Source organism: Camponotus vicinus, unplaced genomic scaffold, assembly GCF_025532165.1.
Source record: "Camponotus vicinus isolate PSW18456_S1 unplaced genomic scaffold, iyCamVici1.0 SCAF_1, whole genome shotgun sequence".
Classification (NCBI taxonomy): domain Eukaryota; kingdom Metazoa; phylum Arthropoda; class Insecta; order Hymenoptera; family Formicidae; genus Camponotus; species Camponotus vicinus.
The window spans coordinates 2,553,537-2,572,504 of NW_028141945.1; the positions used below are offsets into that span (position 1 = coordinate 2,553,537).

The window sequence follows — 18,968 nt, forward strand, 5'->3', positions numbered from 1 at the left end:
ATAAATTCATATTAGATCTATACGAATATTTTTGTTTAAGATTTTTTTATATCCGCAGTGTATAACTTAATTTTAAAATAATTTAATTTATAGGTTTTATGTAAGAGTATAATAACAGCATCTCGTACATTACATGCTTTCGGTATAATATTGCATTTTCGCAAAGTATGATACTACCTATCGCGTCTTGTTATATATCATCATTAGTTGTACACGGAACTTCGTTTCCCTTCTACAAAAATTTGCTCTGGCTAAAATGATATACAACTTTTTTCTTAGGTAGGCGGTCGCGAGCAAAGTTGCAATAATTAAGCTCTTTGTAATACATTAAGTGCGTATGCATGCTGCACAATTCATATTCATAGTAAGAGAAAGAGATTATCGTTTCCTTAACTTTACATATCAGGACTTACATATCAGAATACGCGCGAGAAATGTTCCTTGCAATCGCGATGTATCTGAAAATTTCCACTCATTTCCGTCTTTTATTCAAGAATAATGATGTACTTTCACGTACGAGCTATTAAATATTTCTATCGTAATGAGTAGATAATATACGTTAACGCGATACGCTGATTAGATATTTTTTTCTAATATACGAAGTTCAGAGGGATCTGATAGCGTATGATTTTATGTCGCTCGTTATGATTAAATGTCTCTGTATAATTGTTTTATTTGCATAAATAACTTACTAAATACTACATGTAACATTGGTGATTGAGATCTCGACCAACTTCTTATTGTTAGTATAAATCAAATATTATAATCTGTGGTCGGCTGTGAAAGGACACGAGACTTTAAGAGAATGCTCAAGAAAAACATATGCACGACGAGCTCTCTTCGCGACGTAATCTTTACAACCATCCATAAACTCCGTTTTTCATATCGTTCGCAAGCTCTTTACCCTAACCCCTTCTCCTCTTTATTTTTCCCCCGGCGTGTGTCACGACGACAAAATAATTTTTCCTCGGATAAGACTTCCCCATCTCGCAGATAAATCTGGCATTTTAAAATTATTTGCCAGACTATCTAGTAAGATAGATAAACACCGATGTGATACATTTCTTCGCTTGCGTCGTATTTTGCGCTGTGATCACCGCGCGAGCACTTTCCCGTAAATCGCTTCACTGTTTCTCTCTATAAAATACATGCTTTCTGATGCTCATGTCTTTTCTCTTCTAGTGCTCATTTTTAATGCTATTTAATATTTTCTTTCATATTGCCGCTGTTTAATTAAATATAATTAATCGTGCGCGTAATAAATTGTGATGTGGAAAAAATAAATATCGATTTATTTATCAATCCCATCTCTTTAGTAAACGATTTTGTTCGAAGTGCTACGCAACAAAAGACAATGCAGATTAATACAAAAAAATTTTAATTCCATTATTGATCGATATTTCGCAAGACGAAGGGATTTTTACGAGCAACCAACAATTTCTTAGCAATAATAAAAATTTGACGACAAAATGTAAATGTTCTATTGTGTATTATAATATGTACACATGCATTCAAGCAAAAACGATCAATGTACGTTGAATACAGTTTGAATATAATCTTTGCTGTTTGTAGACAATATTTCCCCTTTGCAAATTCTAATTTGTCGTATATTTAGCGACAAATTGTGGAGCAATAGAGAATGCTAAATCACTGATTGTGTAAGACATATCTATCTTTACGGCGAGCACATAGAAAGGATCGCGATGAAAACATGTGGTGTGTTATAACACAAATGGTAGTACATTCGACCGAAGAGAAACCACCTTATTCATGGTACTTGAATTATCGCACACAGGGGACTGCAGTGATTCTCGCTATCGAATATTGCACCGTTGATTGTGCGCCGGCCGCGAAACAATGGCAAACAATAACCCTTATTACTCTCCTAAGGGAACTCTTAACATACTAAAGTTCGGCCGCTAGATCTGAAATCGCACGTCCATTTTCACCGTCCGAACTTTTGTGTTTCTCGCAGAAAATATATAAATGCCCGCTTCTCCGTGTCGAGTAAACAGGATGATCCCCGTATCGCTATACGAAACGTACGTAACGATGTACGACTACAAATACGCAATCTCTTTTTTACAGTATCCATTGACGTTTTGAAACCTACGCGAAATTCAAACAAATCCGTTACTCCCAATGCGGCGCGTGCTTTTAACGATGGCGAGTTATTGACATTCATATTGTTCTCTATATCTGACTATTGTTTCAGCATGTTTACGCATAATCCTTTTTTATAATTGGCGCAAAAAATTCTTCAAATTCTTTAAAAGTCGCGTTAGCTTTTATTCAAAGCCCTTGATTCGCCGTGAAAAGTGGCGAGATGGAATGATATCGCGGTAAAAATGTGTTTCTACAGATCGAGATATTATCGCACATATCTCTAATAATAATAATTTGACAAGCAACATCATTTATATGTACATATGTATATTACGTTGGATGGAAACAAAATATTTTGCAAAATACGGACAGTATTTTGTCGAAATCAAGAAAGATGATCCTCCACAAATTACCACATCTTTACCGTAGAGGACATACGTCACGGCCAGAGATTTATTGTCCGGCTGTCATCGCGTACGAGTAAGCGATTTGGCCGAAATTCGGATTACATGTCGTGACAAACGTTTCGGTCGCGCAACGCGTCATCCTTTATGTCTGATAATATTTGTTGAAATACGCACAACGCGCAGAAATGTTGTGTGTTTTTCTTGACGTGAAAAGCGCGACGCGAAGCGCGACGGGATAACATCGCCTCGTTTGCCACGCGTTGAAAAAGTGACTCCGAAATTGGCCGGACATTTTTCTTGAAACCAATCTGCAAAAAACATGCTCTCGTAGAAAACGAGTGGTGGTTCGAAGTTTCAGTTGGTATACGGTGGCACCGTTTCCAAAGTGTGTATCGCACATAAAAGTTATCCCACGTGCTCATACGTGTCAGACGTGTACACGTGGAGGTTGATACGTACAGGCGGCAGTGCGAGACGAGGGTTGGGGTAGGGCGCGTGGTTGCATTAACTTGATTAAAGCGCGTATCCTTCCATCAGCGGAACGCCGATGGGCGCACGTGAAAATAATCCTTAAAGCTCGGACGGGAGCGCGAGAGTAACGAATTTTCCTCGCTCGAACTTCCTTTGTAACGGTCGCAGGCTAGAAATTGCATACGGATCTGATTGTTTGAGGCACGGTCGCCCGGAAGCGAAATATAATAATTTCTCGCGTTTGTTTTTGCGTCTCGGTAATTACATTCAAACGTGCGGAACGTAGTAAGCTTTCCCGGTGCATCTGTGATTACACAGAGTGTATGTTGGCCGTGGATGTCTGCCGCGACAAAGCGGCAGCGCTTCGTTTCACCGTGTAGTAAACATCGGCTGGCATCTGGGTGGCATTATATGGAATATTATATATACATATATATGTGCACCACAGAGATATATATATATATATATATTTTTTTTTTATACGATAAAAATTTTACACGTTTCTTATATTTCATTAATTAACTCTTTTATCCCGGGCGAAATCTAATGCAAAATGCTATTATTTAGTGCTTTATGATGGAAAGTTACAAATATAAATAGTCTCGTAAAGAGGAGATTTAATAAAATGAGCTTCAGCACAACATATCACACAGACATTTTAATTGAATGTAAAACGATTGTATGAAGGTAGCTGGATATTAAAATTTTTGCAATGATTATCTTTATGCGGAATGCGCGCGCGCGCATTTTTTTGCATCTGTTTCAAAGATTTCACGTCGCTATCGATTTTTTGATTATCGAATCCAAGTTTTGTATTTTCTGATATCGGAAGCAAATCCTCGTCCTTATTAGCTCATGCATGGAACCGGCGCAAGATTCGATTTCGATATGATACCACATCGTGGTTTACCGATTCTCCCATCGCGTCGGCCATGAGCTGCCCACAAATGCCAACGGCAGAGCTCTTGCCGCACAATGCACCACGTCGTTACACCACAAGGTTTGGATCGGGCGGAGGTGGCACGCGGAGGCGCGCGTACATATTTGTGTATGTTTCATGTATGTACAAGTGTGTCTGAACGTGGGCTTTGATGCAACAGCGTGAACAAAGAGAATTCACGATGTACTTGTCTCCCCCGGTACATCCTATTTTCTCGGTCCGTTGATCCGCATCGTGTCGCCGGTTAAATCGTGGATTCCTCGCGAATGTAACGTACATTAAAATATTTGCTTTCGCACGGCGCGCATGTAAATGAGCAATCTCGGCAATTTATTATAATTGATATCGAGTCGCGCGCGACGCGTGAATCGCGATAGAAATTTTTCTCTCGAAATTCTATTTCAACGTATATCCGTAATCTATCGGCGAATCCCGACAACAACGAATCGCCAACTGAATCAGATTCACAATCGGATCGGGAGATCGATGCGCTATCTTTACGGGTCGTAAAATATAAATCGCGACGACGCGAGGGAGAGATATTTCCGCGATGACGCCGTCGCGGAAATGCGAGATGGTAAGGCAAAAGCGAATGGAGAATACGAGAAACGGGGCTTGCACCTTGTTAATAACGATAATAGCGGCAGTAATGCGCGTAAACAGCAAAGACGCGTGCGGCTTATGGTCTAAACGGTTCCCGCCGCGGATAAACGGAATATGGAAGTGTGGAACTCGGGGTGTAACCCCTTTGTGTCGAAAAGCCTCGTAAATAGTGGCACGATTATCCCTTGGCGCGATTAATAATGTAGGAAAAACGATGCGCGATTACGCAGTCAGCCAGCCAAACTCAATCCAACGCTTTTCGCCACGACACTACAATCCTCTTTCTCTGTTTATCCTCCCCCTGTGCTTTCTAGCCGCTGTTTCTTTCTCTCTGCCTCTTCCTCAAGTACCCTTCCTGTTAATAATCAAAGCAGAAAAGTGAAACGGGGAACTTTGCTTTTTTCAAACTTTCTTCTTTTATACCTGACAGATCGATATCTGTAGTTACAACGATGTGGGCGCGGAGATTAGCTATCAAAGAGATTTGACGTGAAATCGATCTATAATACTGAGGCCGTTATTACCGGTCTCAATTAAGAGATTATGAGCAAATCTGCATAGAGATTGAGATAATTGAAATGGCAATTATACAAACTGCAATTATGCAAATGCTTTAGTCGCTTTAAGTTTCGAGCATTGCTAATTTTAATAAATTTCGAATACCCTTCCGAGAATATGGGCTACATTTGTATTACATTTATATAAAATGCAATTGTGCGTACGTCTACATAAGAAAACAGAGCTCATAATTTTTCCTTAAAAATGTGAAGACTTCCGCTTCTTAACGTCGCAAATAAAACTGTTATTTGTTTTAAGTAAAAATTATGAAGCTCTACTTACTTAGGAGCACGACTGCGTTCTACGGTAAATATATTGCGCGACATGAAAGTCCAAAATATTTTACCGCAATTCGCCGCTCGTACTATCACCGTTTGTTATGCTTCCATAACCGGCCATCTTCGGCCGCTATATTTTCATTTTTGCGGAATATACCTCGCGTTAGGTCTCGCATGATTGCGTATTACGACACTCGCATAAACGGCCGGTCTTAAAGTCACAGTCGACCCCAGTTGGTACTAATACAATCTGTAGTATCGCCGAGTTATTTCGCAAATATTATATTTGTATATCGTTTGAATTTTTCACGAAGACTACTATCTTTGGATCTTGACCGCGATATTATTTGGAATTTCGTCGAGATCATAGACGTGTTCAATTTGGCGAACAGTTACTGAAATTTTAATTTGACAAGTTTAATTGTGTAATTTTACGTTTTACGTAAGAGTTATTCTTATTTAGTATGAGTTTTAAAATTTGCCGTTAAATAAAAGTTGATAAAAGAAAATCACGGTCAACTACATAAATAACACATTATAAATAAAATATATACTTTTTTAAAAATATGAGAAGGATAATATAAACGATATTTTCTAGTATAAAGTTTCTTTAAATCGAAAAGAAATTTTAAGAGAATTTTTTAAATTATTTTTATATTGTTAATAGCAAATTTGCGACATTTTTAAACATTCTTATTGTGCGCAGTTATTTATATTATAACGTAATTGCGGATTTTTAAATATTATTACGAGGACATTCCTTAATTCGAGGAAAGAAACAAATTTGAATAAAAAAAACAAAAAAGAAAGAAAGAAATTTGAATAAAAAAAGAAAAATTTGAGTAAGGAACGAAACAAGCAGGCATTTGACACACGTTAGGTTTCCTTTCCTATCTCATCGCGTTCTTTTGGACAAACATATTCCTATATGCGACGTAAGAGTCACAACCGCAGGATGTGCGCAGGTGCATCGGAGTTTACTAGCAATCTCTCGTGGAAAAGTAAAACAACCTGTCCCAGTTGCACGACACCCTCGTATTCATTCGTTGAATGCTATATATGTACGATCGTGAGGAAGATGGCGAAAGTAGACGCGGCGAGCAGAAGGAAAAACGAAAGCGGAAGAAAAAGGTCTGGCCCTGTAGCTATACCAGCATATTTACAGAATAGAAGAGTATAGAAGAGATACGTTTTAGTTTTGCATTTGTCGCCATGGAGGAAATAGTACTTTGAGAGAGGAGAGTACTCGGGTAGAATAGGTAGAGGTACGCGCGTGGGTGGATGGCGACATTGAAGGGAAAAGGGGAAGCGGAAAAGGTGATTGTAGGTAGGTAGAGATACACGTGCGGTGGCGAACCATCGACCGGCGATAGGAAAGAGGACGATGCAAGAGAAAGAGATACGAGATCTGCCATCTAACCGCGTCAGCGGGTGTGAGTCTGGCTCGAGTGTAAGGGGATGCAGGTAGCAACAAGGGGAGGAGGGCAAAACGACAGGGACGAGGGATAGGAGGAAGAGACGGCGGGATCGGGTCCCATGTGCCTGTCACGGTTTTACAAGTCCATAAAAAGAGGAATTTCAGACTGAGTTAAATATTGCTGCCGCTCTCACTGAATTTCAAGCACGCACACGCGTACAGCCACCACCGGTACATATATAATAGGGCGCGCACAGAAACGCGACCGCGCACCTTTTCACACGTGTAACGAGCACGGGGTGTGGCAGGGGGAATCTTCCTGAGATATTTATTTGGCCGTCATGCGTGCCTGTTAAATTATTTCAAGCCGCTCGTTTCGCGGCGTGAACGTCGATGCCGAGGGATTTGGGTATGTAACGGGTGGATTTTATTCATCATTCATCATTCATATTCATCATTCATCATTCATCATTCATATTATTCGCACACTATCGTAAGTGAGACGATAAGTTATATTTCAAATTTATAAGTTTGTCTTGTGTCTATCACTTTGGTGATATAAAATTTTTGTATTAAAAAAAAATTGAAAAATCTAAATCATTCGGCTTGCATTGTAATCCATATTCATATCAACCTTCCTACGCGCGCAAGCGTATAGAGATTGTTGGAAGAAAGTAGTTATGACGGGTTTCGTGGTTTATGGCTGATTCCCCGAGGTACACAGACACAGGAAGCAAAAGAGATTATTACAAGGGACGTATGCTAATCCCGAACTACCGCTGTACCGGACAGCCTTACGCGAACAAGTTACTCTAGAAATACATGGAACTGTTACACCAAGTCCCGTTTCACTGAATATCCTGTGCTTTATCTACCTATATATAAAGGCTGAAATAATAAATTAAGCAAAATTATAACTGTCCACTTTAAAATCCACGATGAAATTTTTAAGATCTTTCGCAACGATGCTTGCAAGAATTTTATGTGTATGATACATTTTCGTTACATATGTTTATACATGTTTATTTATTCTGCTAGATTGTGATAATTGTTAATCACTTTATGTCAGAGTATGTTTGGCCCAATTTAGAAATAGAATTGCAGATATCCATTGTCACGATGGATAATCAATTCTGAGCATTGTTTGCTGATCGAATCATATTCGCTGTGCGTTTCGGTAAGTTATGTTCCAACGATTTCTCTTTTTAACGATAAGAAAACTAGAACATGTTTTATTGACGCTGAAAACTATTCAGTGCCACGAGATGCTGGAAAATCTATTTCTAACACGTTGTATCGAATACAGAAACTATAATGGCTTGTCGAATCGTGACGATCCGCGAAACTGGCACTGCTATATACATGGATATATATGAATTTAGATACTACCCAAAACAATACGTTTGTATTTTACTTATACAATTACCTATAAATCTCAACAAGCTTTTCTTCTTTTTCTCTCTTCTGATGTGTTATCAAAAATTTGAAATAAAATTAATACAATCAAATAATAGTAATATCGTAATAATAGTAGTAATGTAATATCGTGTTATCATATATGTATAACATGAAAAGCACAAAAAGCCACATAAAGTACAAAAGGCATAGCATTTAATAAACTATTTTTATTAATTTCTTAAGTGAAATTGTATTGTACATTAAAATCCCTACATAAAAATTTTCGTTACTAATGTTAATAATAGTTAATAATAGTTAATAAAAGTTTCGAATATCAGTTCACATTAAACGTTCGATTCAATTAAACATGCGAGTAATTGTATGTAGTTACGTGGAATCAAGAACAATGTTATTAACGATGTATTTAATAAATGCTTTTTTAGTAAAATATTAATTTAATGTCACTGGTATTGAATTATTTTATTTCAGTCTGTGTAAATTAGTTTAATCTTTATTCCACGATAATGGGCTTTGTGAAATAATCATTAAAAGAGAAAATATGATAAAGGTTTTATAAAAGCACGCATATAAAACATTTTATACGTAAAATAAATATCTTCTTGCAAGATTGATATATAAATCGTTGCTTCATTGAGCAATTACAAATTGAAATAATAATAAAATAAGAAAGATAAGCAATTTGAAATGTTTTCCAGAATATAAAAATACTTACTACAACAGTACTAATATTTGTACTTTTAAATTTCAATGAACATTCAGTAGCATTGAATTATAGTTGCAAATCATTTTAGCATTTACAAATAATTGATTTACAAAACTATGTATTACAAAATTACGTGTTACACGTTATAGAAATAATAACGATTTAATCACGATTTATAAAATAAGTGCATTTTATGAAGACGCATATATTTTATAGATAGTATGCATTAATAATACGTGTATTTAATAAATAAAATCGAGAGACCGATACTAATGCAGTAAAAAATATAATGATAATAAATAAACTATAATACTCCATTTGATTATAATCGAACATAATAATAAATTTCTATTAGAAATTTTTCGTAAATATATATTATTACTGTTTATTAATATTATTAGATTTCGTTAACATTATAAATAGATTAATATAGAAATTAATATAGAATATTATAATTAATATAGAAATTATAAATAGATTAATACAAAAATGTGTAGATCTATAATTTGAGCATTTGTTGGAGGGTTAATATATTATTATTTAATGAAAATTTCCTAACATTTTTACATAATAGACATTGTATAATTTACCAAAAATCCAATTTGCTTTGTAACGAAAAATGGCTTTAAAAATTCTCTCGTAGAATAATTCTCTATTCTGTATAATTAGTGTGCAAATCCCACAAGTCAAGCAAGTATAGGGTCAAAGGTAAAACGCACGATGTTAAATATTTTTTTTCCGTGTAAAGACGAAAATCTGAAAATTGGGTGTACTTACTGCTCGTGTCCTGCTTTGGTTGGTTACCCGGTGACGTCGCCCAGTTAACTTTCATCTCCTGAAACATTTAAAAAGAAGAAAATGGATTTAACGTGTTATGTAATAATGCAAAAGAGAAACATTTTTCAAGCTTAAAAAAATATATATATATACTTTGTAGGCAAAATTGATGTTAAATCGTTGTCGATTACAATCCGGCTCAAATTTATACATTTATAATTTTTTCTATAGTTAAAGATAATTTTTTGATAATTAATAATTTAATCTTCATCATCATATCAACATCTTGTGTATGTTTTGCTTGTTTAATTTATAAAACGCTGATGAAAATGTACAAATTTATAACAAGAAAAAGAAGGAAAAAAATAATTATTTTTTTAATTAAATAAATTTAAAATAGTCAAAATAAGTTCAATTTAATTCCAAAGTAATTATAAAGTGATGAATAACTTTTTGATCATAAATATGTATCATATTAAATGATGTTTATCGAAGCCATCAAGTTATCAAGTTATTATAGTTATTCTAAAATTATTTTTATTTCTGCATTGCTATTGATTTTTAGAGCTACAAGAAATTCCTTAGACAAACTTAGAAGAATCGATCACACATTACTTCTAAATCGGATCTGCAGATTCCGGTAGCGAGGAAGTGGTTTCACTTTGGAGAAGATGTCGGGCGGCGGAAATGGGACGTGTCGGGTATCGTCGAGTCCTAACAGATGCCGTAAACTGGATTCTTTATGCATCGTCGTATACCGGCTCGTGGCGTCGCAGATATTCGATAGATAGTAAAAGTCATTTCGTTGGAACCGATCGCGTCCCGGGAAAAAATGAAGACACGTAAACGCTGCGAGATGCATGAACGAGTCGCGGAATAAGTTTTGCCGTATTGAATTTTGCGATGTACGAGATGTTTGCAAAATGCCAACGGCTAATTATCAAAACATCTATCAATACACATTCATCATTGATTTGTTATCCTTCTTTATCAAAATGTTTAACACAAAGAATATCCTATGAATGATAGAAATCCATTGATTTTATTTACAAAATAGCATTGTTGTTTCAAACAGTTCTATGTGCAATATGTCTTTTTTAAAATGTTATTGGCAATTAATAAGACCTTGGGAAAAATCTCCATGTAAAAATACATGATGAACTAGATGTATCATTTGTTCAGTCTAAAAAATTCTTATTTTAATATAAGATTTTCTATTATTGAAAAAATATAATGTTGCTCATCATTAAAATAGTTTTGCTATTAATAATATTAAGCATACATTTCTCATTTTTTATCTATGTATAAATTATTAAATTTAAAATCACTTTGAAATGCTTTAGCCGCGATTCCATTTTTCTACATCATATTGTCGATGAATAGTGATAGATTTCACGAGCATGATATAAGCAGGAAATAGTAAAATGTTACTGCCAAAGTAGACGAATAATAAAAAGTCACGTGCACGATATGCAGAAAATATAGACTGGATTAATGGAAGAATGGTGTCGCCAACGTGGACGATACACTGGCCATATCAGTACGTGTTAATTTGGTACACGCAACCCGCGTGGCGTTGATATTGAATCGTTACTTTTCATTTTCTTGGTCGTTGGCACAGCCAACTCTCGGCGTCGTTCGTGCAGCCTTGGACTGCTATTTAACTCTTCTAGATTATGAGAGTTTATGAAATTAGCACATATAGGCTAAGATAGAAAAGCATTTGAAAACGCAGTAAATTTAGACTGATGATGTTATTTTAATGAAAATCATACATATATTCGTACTATAAATATTTTGTATTTTTATATTTTAATTTGGACACGTTTTCATTAATTATATTCCATAATACTCGAAACAATTGATGAATATAATTCATTAAAATATCAGAAATTACATTCAATTAAACAAAATTTATACAACTGCATTTTATACTTTTTTGAATTAAAATAATAATAAGATGCCTTGTAAAATATTATAATGCACAAAATTTTATATTAAAAGTGTCTTAATATGCAAATGCGAATGTATTGTTAAAATCGATGAATTTATTGCTTTTCTATTAATAATGTTTGAAAGCAGTTTTAACAATGCATGAAGTTGATATGGTGCAGTCAGATGTAATTAACAGTTTGCAGCTACCGGTATATGTATAATAAAAAAGTTTCATTACGGAATAGAGGAAAAAGAAAAATTCATCATTATTAGAGATGTGTGTGTGTGTGTTTATAAATTATACATACACTAAAATTATCACAATATAGATTATTATGATTCGGTCTGTCTGATTTAACTATTCGTGGGATTTACGTCTCCAAACAGACATATTTTTCGTAATTTCGCGAACCCGCATTTGCATGCGCTGATGCTAAATGCACATCTCTAAAATCGATATAATGATAATTGAACCGAATTATAGAGAAATGTATGAACAGAGGCAAAATACTCCGTCTCGCTTGATAAAGCATTTACGCCCACGTGCGATGCTTTGTACGATTATCAGCCAGCCGCGCATCGTAAACTATTTTACAAAATATATTTGGGAGCGCGGCATTGGGACGCCACAACTAAACGGTAAACTAACCGTAGCAAATAGTCTGTCAGATAGTATAGATATCGGATATCAGTATACGTACAGAAGTTAAATAAATGACATTATTGTCTATTATATATGAATATGAATTATTTCTTATAGTTTTGTTAGTTATAAATGTGTCAGCGAAAAAGAATAAAATTGCAAGAGGCAGCCCCTAACGAAGACGGTAAAAAATGCTCTTGCTGTCTTATTATTTCGATGCTCAACCATATCTCTTCTTGGGATTTTCGCTGGACTAGCCGTTTCAGAAAAAGAGAATGACGGCAACAAGTAATGTTAACCGGGGAAAACCGCGGCGCGGAAAAGTGCGGAGGATAAGGAATACGAAGCGGGGGAATAAGTAAGTAAGCGAGTGACTATATAAGTAAGGAAACGCGCACGAGTAAGTCTGGTAAGTAAGTTAGGACAGGACGAACGCGCGTGCGAGTGCCCAAGACGGTCGGTATGCGAACACGGGGCCCGCAGTGTGTCTGCAGCAATTTGCAACTTTTAATAGTTAGCCTGGGCTGCGCGAGGTCGTCTACCGGTCCAGAGCCCGTTGTTTTATGGTTTATATAGGAGGAAAGCAAGTTTACATGTCGTAGTTTTGAACAGTTAATGCATACGCGCCTTATGCTGCGGAGCCACCACCTTCCGCCATATTTATATATTAAAGGGTGAAGTTTCCGTCCGATATACCACCCTCGTATTACCTCACGCGTATATCTAAACTTACGTATAACCTGCTCGCGAAATGAGATCGACCCGGCATTTCGGCTGCCGTTTGGAATGAGCTATCATCAATACTATGTATACCTGTGTATGTAATCGCGTATGCGCAAGCTTTATGAGTTTTCCCGTCTATGTTTGATCAATCATAAATTTTTTTAAGATTTCTTAAATTTGATTAATATTTATAGATTCTTTACAACAATGAATTATCCTAGTTTTATTTTTAGTTTTATATTTAATAAATAGAGAATATAGTTTTTATTATAAATATTTAAATATAATTATTTGTACGTATTGTGAATAATAACAATATATTATTTAAGAATATATTATTTAATAAATTAGAATGTGTGTGGTGTATCTTTGTCACAAATCTAAATATCAATCAAATTTAAGAAGTATTAAAAAATTTTATAATTTTGATCATTGACAGTTTTGATACTTTAAGTAAATTAATAATAATAATTATATATATATATATATATATATATATATATATATAAAACGTTGTTTTAAAAAAAAATAAATGAGATATATTCGGCGCATTTTTTTTATCTATATAATAAAATTATAATTAAAATGTACGATAAAAGAAAAGCTCGATAAAAGCAAAATATGTAACTATATTATAATAATAAATAATAGTGAAATGGAAGAAATTAAAAATAGGAATTGAATTACTAACAATAAAATTAAAATGTAATGAGTGAACGAAAAAAGAATACATTTAATTATTTTATCATTTTACACTGCATATTTTTTTCATATAATAGAAACTTCAAATAATTTTAATATTATGATTTTATAATGAAACGATGTCGATATTTACGAATAGTTAATGAAAACAAATTAAAATTTTTGATCACTTTCATACCATTGTATAAACAAAATCGAGAAATTTTTTGATCAGCCAAATGCGAGATTTATTTTGTCTTTTACGCACACATACATACACAGAATCTATACATGAAAAACGACAAATCCTTTATCTGCAAACTATCGAACTGTCGCGTACAATATCGCGTAGAGTATTGCGTATTTCGACATTGAAAAGAAACGCGAAATGGATCAACGTGGCACTTTAATGCAAGGCTTAGATCGCAATAGGGGAACGATTACATATTACAGATGTGAAAGTTGAGTTATTGCGAGCGAGCATCGGCAGGAAATCGGGCAGAAATTGCAAGCTGCTGCACTTTTGACCTTAGCCGTGCAGTCGTCTGCCGGTCAGATATTTATTGTCCTATTATCGTGATTGATGCACAGTTGGCTACCCACCGACCAGTGGTATCTTATATAAGTACATTTAATGGGGTAAGGCCGTTTCGGACCTTCGCATGACGAAGGGCCACCGGTCTTATATTGTCGTTTAACGTTATGGCCGACGCGGCGACCAGTACGGTGGGGTGGATTTGTAACGTTTTCTTACTTATGCCTTCTTATTTTCCAGCCACATGGCGCCATTAGTCGACGCGGCACCACTAACGTTTCTCGCCTGCTGCGGTAATAAGTCACGGAAATGCTATCGTAAGAAATTTACGGAACATTCGCTTACTTTCCGCGCGTACATGTACGAGACGCATACTTACAAACAGGGTCTTTAGTAAGCCTTGTGACAATCCTCCATGTCGGCTCAATCCGTTAATTGCGTTGTAAATATCGATACTTTGAACATTCGAGGTATATTAATCTTGCTCGTTTTTAGTTTCGATTTAATTGATTCTTTTTACCATCGCGCGAACACGTGCGACAACTATTTTATGCGAAAAAAATTCCAGCGTTCTTGCAGAATCTCGTTTAATATTGCAAATCACTTCTTTCTGGAAGATAACTTTTTTTACGTTCTGTTTCATTTTGCGAAGAGAATATCTTCAATTTTCTTTTACATCTTTTGTTCTTGGAAAATTATGTGTCAATGAAATACCGGGGAATTAAAAGATTGTAGTTCATTGTATATCGTAACTAAAATATTTTATATCTATAATATTGTTACATTTAAAAATTTATAGTAATATAAATTTAAAATCTACCCTCGATTTACATATCAACCAAATTTTGTAGAATGCATTTTATGATAATTATAAGATTTTTCATATTTTTTAAAATTTTAATAGAAAAACGCAATTTCAATATTCAACACTCATTAAATTAAAGTATAACAAAAAGAAAGAAATAATTTACAAAGTTGAATATTTTTTTTAATTCTGCGTATGTATTTTAATAGTATTTTAATTAAATGACTATAAAACATATATGTATGTGTTATAATTTAATAGCTGTTACGAAAGATGAGGAAAAACGATATTGAGAGTAATGGCGGGTCGATAATTCGCATATTATGTTAATTACTAATTAACCGTAATAGGAACAAAAACAAATAAATCGTACATTTGCACATTACGACAGTTAGAACAATCGATTTTCCGTCGAGACATTGTAAGCAGAAAATTGATTTATAATGACGTCACTTTCGGTACGACCGCAATAACCGCTATGGTTTCGATAGTGCTTGAATTTCAATTTGTCTATTATTAATTGATTATGCTGATTGTATATGAAATCGATACTGTATGCTTCAGTGACAATTTATGAGTTATCCTAATCAATGCAAACGCTCATAAATATGCAGATGATAGATCAAGTAATCTTAACAATCATTTTCCCAATTCCATCATGATTACATCATGATTATTTGATTCATGAAACAATAACGCAAACTCTCTTTTATTCAAATTATTTAGATATATATAAATAATTATTTTGAAAAAAGAGAACAATTCTGTTTTTTATTATTTTATGTATATTATCGAGCGTAATATTTTCTCTTTTAAATCTATTATTATTTATAATAAAATTATTATTATTTTATATGTGATAATAATTATTATATAATTAATATAATTATAAATAATTATAGTTATAAATTACAAATTTATATATATATATATATATATATATATATATATATATTGTATACTATGTACTATACAATCAATTATTATAACTCATTAATTATAATTTCTCATTTTGTTATGTTAGTTCCTATATTGCTTGTTTCTTGTGAAATAATAAAAAAATTTTATAAAAGCAGGTACTGCAGAAAGCTGATTCTGAAAATGAATAAAGATGTAAAAACGAAGAATACGCGATTTTAAGACAAAACTGTTGCAATACTATTCTGTAGAGAGTTTTCAAGAAGATTTTTCCATTTCGTTTTTATTGTTTTGTTTACTTGCAAGTTTTAGTTTTCATAATTGGATAGGCGGATTTCTTTATTCCACTATACAATTTTAGTTTCTGTTATATTTTTTATTAAAAATTAAAAATTTGCAAATAACCTTATAATTAATTATTTACACGTTTAATTATTTATTAAATAAAATATTTTTATATTTATCTTATTGATGATAGAAACATCAAATTATACTTATTTTATTAGATATTTTTATTTTATTAATATATTTTATTAATATATTTTTTTGTTAATTACCTATAATAAGAAAGATAAATGCATAAAAATTTATTTTCTAAAATTATTGTTGTTCATTTATTTGCTGAATTTTTTTATGCGCATATATGCGCATATATACGCTAATTTATTATTTCCTTCTTTTATTCTGTCTAAAGATATATAAAAATTAAAATATTTTGATTATTTATATTTATAAATGATATTTAATTATAACAAAATATTATTTACTTCTTACGATGCATATTACGATATATACTGTACTTTCTTTATTGTTCCAGATATATTATTACATATATAATTCCGTTGTATATTACACAATTTCAATAATCTTATAATAGATACTTGTTTTCTAATGTGATTGTATATATTTGCAACTTCTAAGAAGAAACTTTCCAATTTTCTTTTCGAAAAAATTTGTGTTTATATCTGTGTGATATATTGTACATGTGTATGTACATGATATAAAATCTTAAAGATACCCTGCAGTATTATCTCTTGCGAAAAAAATATATTTACTGTGTACATATATCTCTCTACCGAGATTTAGTTGCCATGAGAAACGTGCGATTTTGTTGCTTTATGCGTTTTAATTCTTAAACAGCACTTTTATCACAAAGTTCATACCTTTGATATCTTAGCGAGATTCATCACATAGCTATATAACTACATTAATATAGATTGTACAATGAATAATGTAGAACTTTACAAGTAATTATACTTGTATGTGTTGGAAAACTTTACTTAATGAAAATATCGGGAGAAACTAATGAATATAAAACTACTTATTGCATTTGAAATAATACATTATATACTTGAATTTTGAAATTTTAAGTAGAGTTGAAATTTTTCATTGATTCTATTACACGTTTACGAAATTGCCTCTAGATAGAACTATATTCATCTTTTTATTCACATTGGCTATAAGTCAACGGCAGTATGCTCTATGTTACTGCGTCGGACAGTTCCGTGATTACAGCTGCATCCCCAGGTACACGTGTATGCTACGAGATCTAGAGAAGCGTTTTAGTACGTCAAGTTTTCCCCTGGTTTTCTATTTATTCATTGACCAAACCGTTTACCCCACACGGACAGTGTCGCTCGTGCGCGTATGCGAAGTTTCCTTCTGGCTTTCTTGCTCGAAAAGTTAGGGGAACAGCACCAAATCCCTCGTGCACAAGGCCGCACGAGCGTTTGTTTCGAATGCGGGTGTTTGCCGCATACGTGTACATCGTGGCGGAGTTTTAGTCGGTGGTCGAATAGGCAATATACACGAAATGGAGAAAGAAAAAGAATAAAAGACATAGATAGATAGAAGTAGAAGGTGAGGAACGATGAGGATGGAAGGAGAGCCTCCCTCCCAGGTTAGTCTTTGCATGTGTTTATGCGAAAGCGACGTAGTCATTGTGATGGTGATGGTGGTATCGTTGTTGCACGAGCGAACGCACACTTCTCTGCGTAGATGGAGGAATATTTCGCCACACCGCACTAACCTATGATATATGATTATTCCGTATACCCTCCGTTCGTATCTTATTATATATTACCGCTGCCGCGTATACAACCTTAGCCCGCTTAGCCTTGCTATCTTGAGGGCCGAAGTGGCTTCGGTTTGTCCGCCGCCGCGAGTCCGTCTGCCTTTTGTCGGAGTACATTTGAATGCGAGAATCACGATTATAGATGTGATGTCAAATGGACAGTACAATGGCCGAAAGGGGATAAAATATGAAAGAAAGTTATACGTATAAAGTATAAGAGAATAAAAAATATGAGACTCTGATCAAACTAAAATTTTTTTCGATTTTAAAAGTTTTTGAAAAGGCTCAATATAAATCTGTGTAAGACTATTAATTTATTTTATTCTTTAATTATATTATTAGATAATTCTAAATGGTGTCACAGTATAGATCTCGTACATAAATTCTCTTAAAGCTTTCATGTTATTTCGATAATTATTCGATTATCGATTCTGTTTTATGCGCAAGCGATGATTTAAGCGCCTTCTTGATGTGTTTGTGAATTACAAACCCGTCTGTCGTATATTTAATCGAATGCCAAACGTGGTAATCGTCGTTTTTGTATTCCCTTTCGCGAGTATGTAATTGCTACATGATTTCAAATAATCTTTTAAATGCCTGGCAGCGATCGCCATGATGCAACGGTAAACGAAACTCTGAAAATTTAGCTGTGCTATAGACATCGATATGGATGTGTAGCGTTTATAAAATTTGATAAGTCTGATAAAGCGATATAGAGCAAACATTGTTACAAAAACGATGTTTATGAATGTATGCATTTCTACATGCATGCAATATTTGTATTGCCAATAACATAGACTATTTTGATCGAAATCTTTAATAAAACGATCAGCGAAAGTTTTATTTTGAAAACAAAAAATATTTTTTTTATTACGACAATATATTAAAATATTATTTAGCATCTAAATCAGATAATTTTTAACGTTCTTTATATTACAATAACGTTCGTAAAGTAAATTAAAAATAAGATGATAA

General features: G+C 33.7%; 1 protein-coding gene and 1 long non-coding RNA gene across 9 annotated transcripts in view; one reads left to right on the plus strand and one right to left on the minus strand.

Moving 5' to 3' along the window:
- The window catches only part of LOC145963593 (nucleolysin TIAR), a 423,794-nt gene that overhangs the window by 223,144 nt on the left and 181,682 nt on the right, over nucleotides 1-18,968 (minus strand). For all 7 annotated transcript variants that reach the window (XM_083085717.1, XM_083085730.1, XM_083085726.1 and 4 more), the window contains one exon: nucleotides 9,680-9,737. In XM_083085717.1, the coding sequence (XP_082941843.1) occupies nucleotides 9,680-9,737 (58 nt within the window). The remainder of the gene's footprint in view (nucleotides 1-9,679; nucleotides 9,738-18,968) is intronic.
- LOC145963653 (uncharacterized) overlaps nucleotides 1-18,968 on the plus strand; it is a 135,162-nt gene that overhangs the window by 6,751 nt on the left and 109,443 nt on the right. The window lies entirely within an intron of this gene.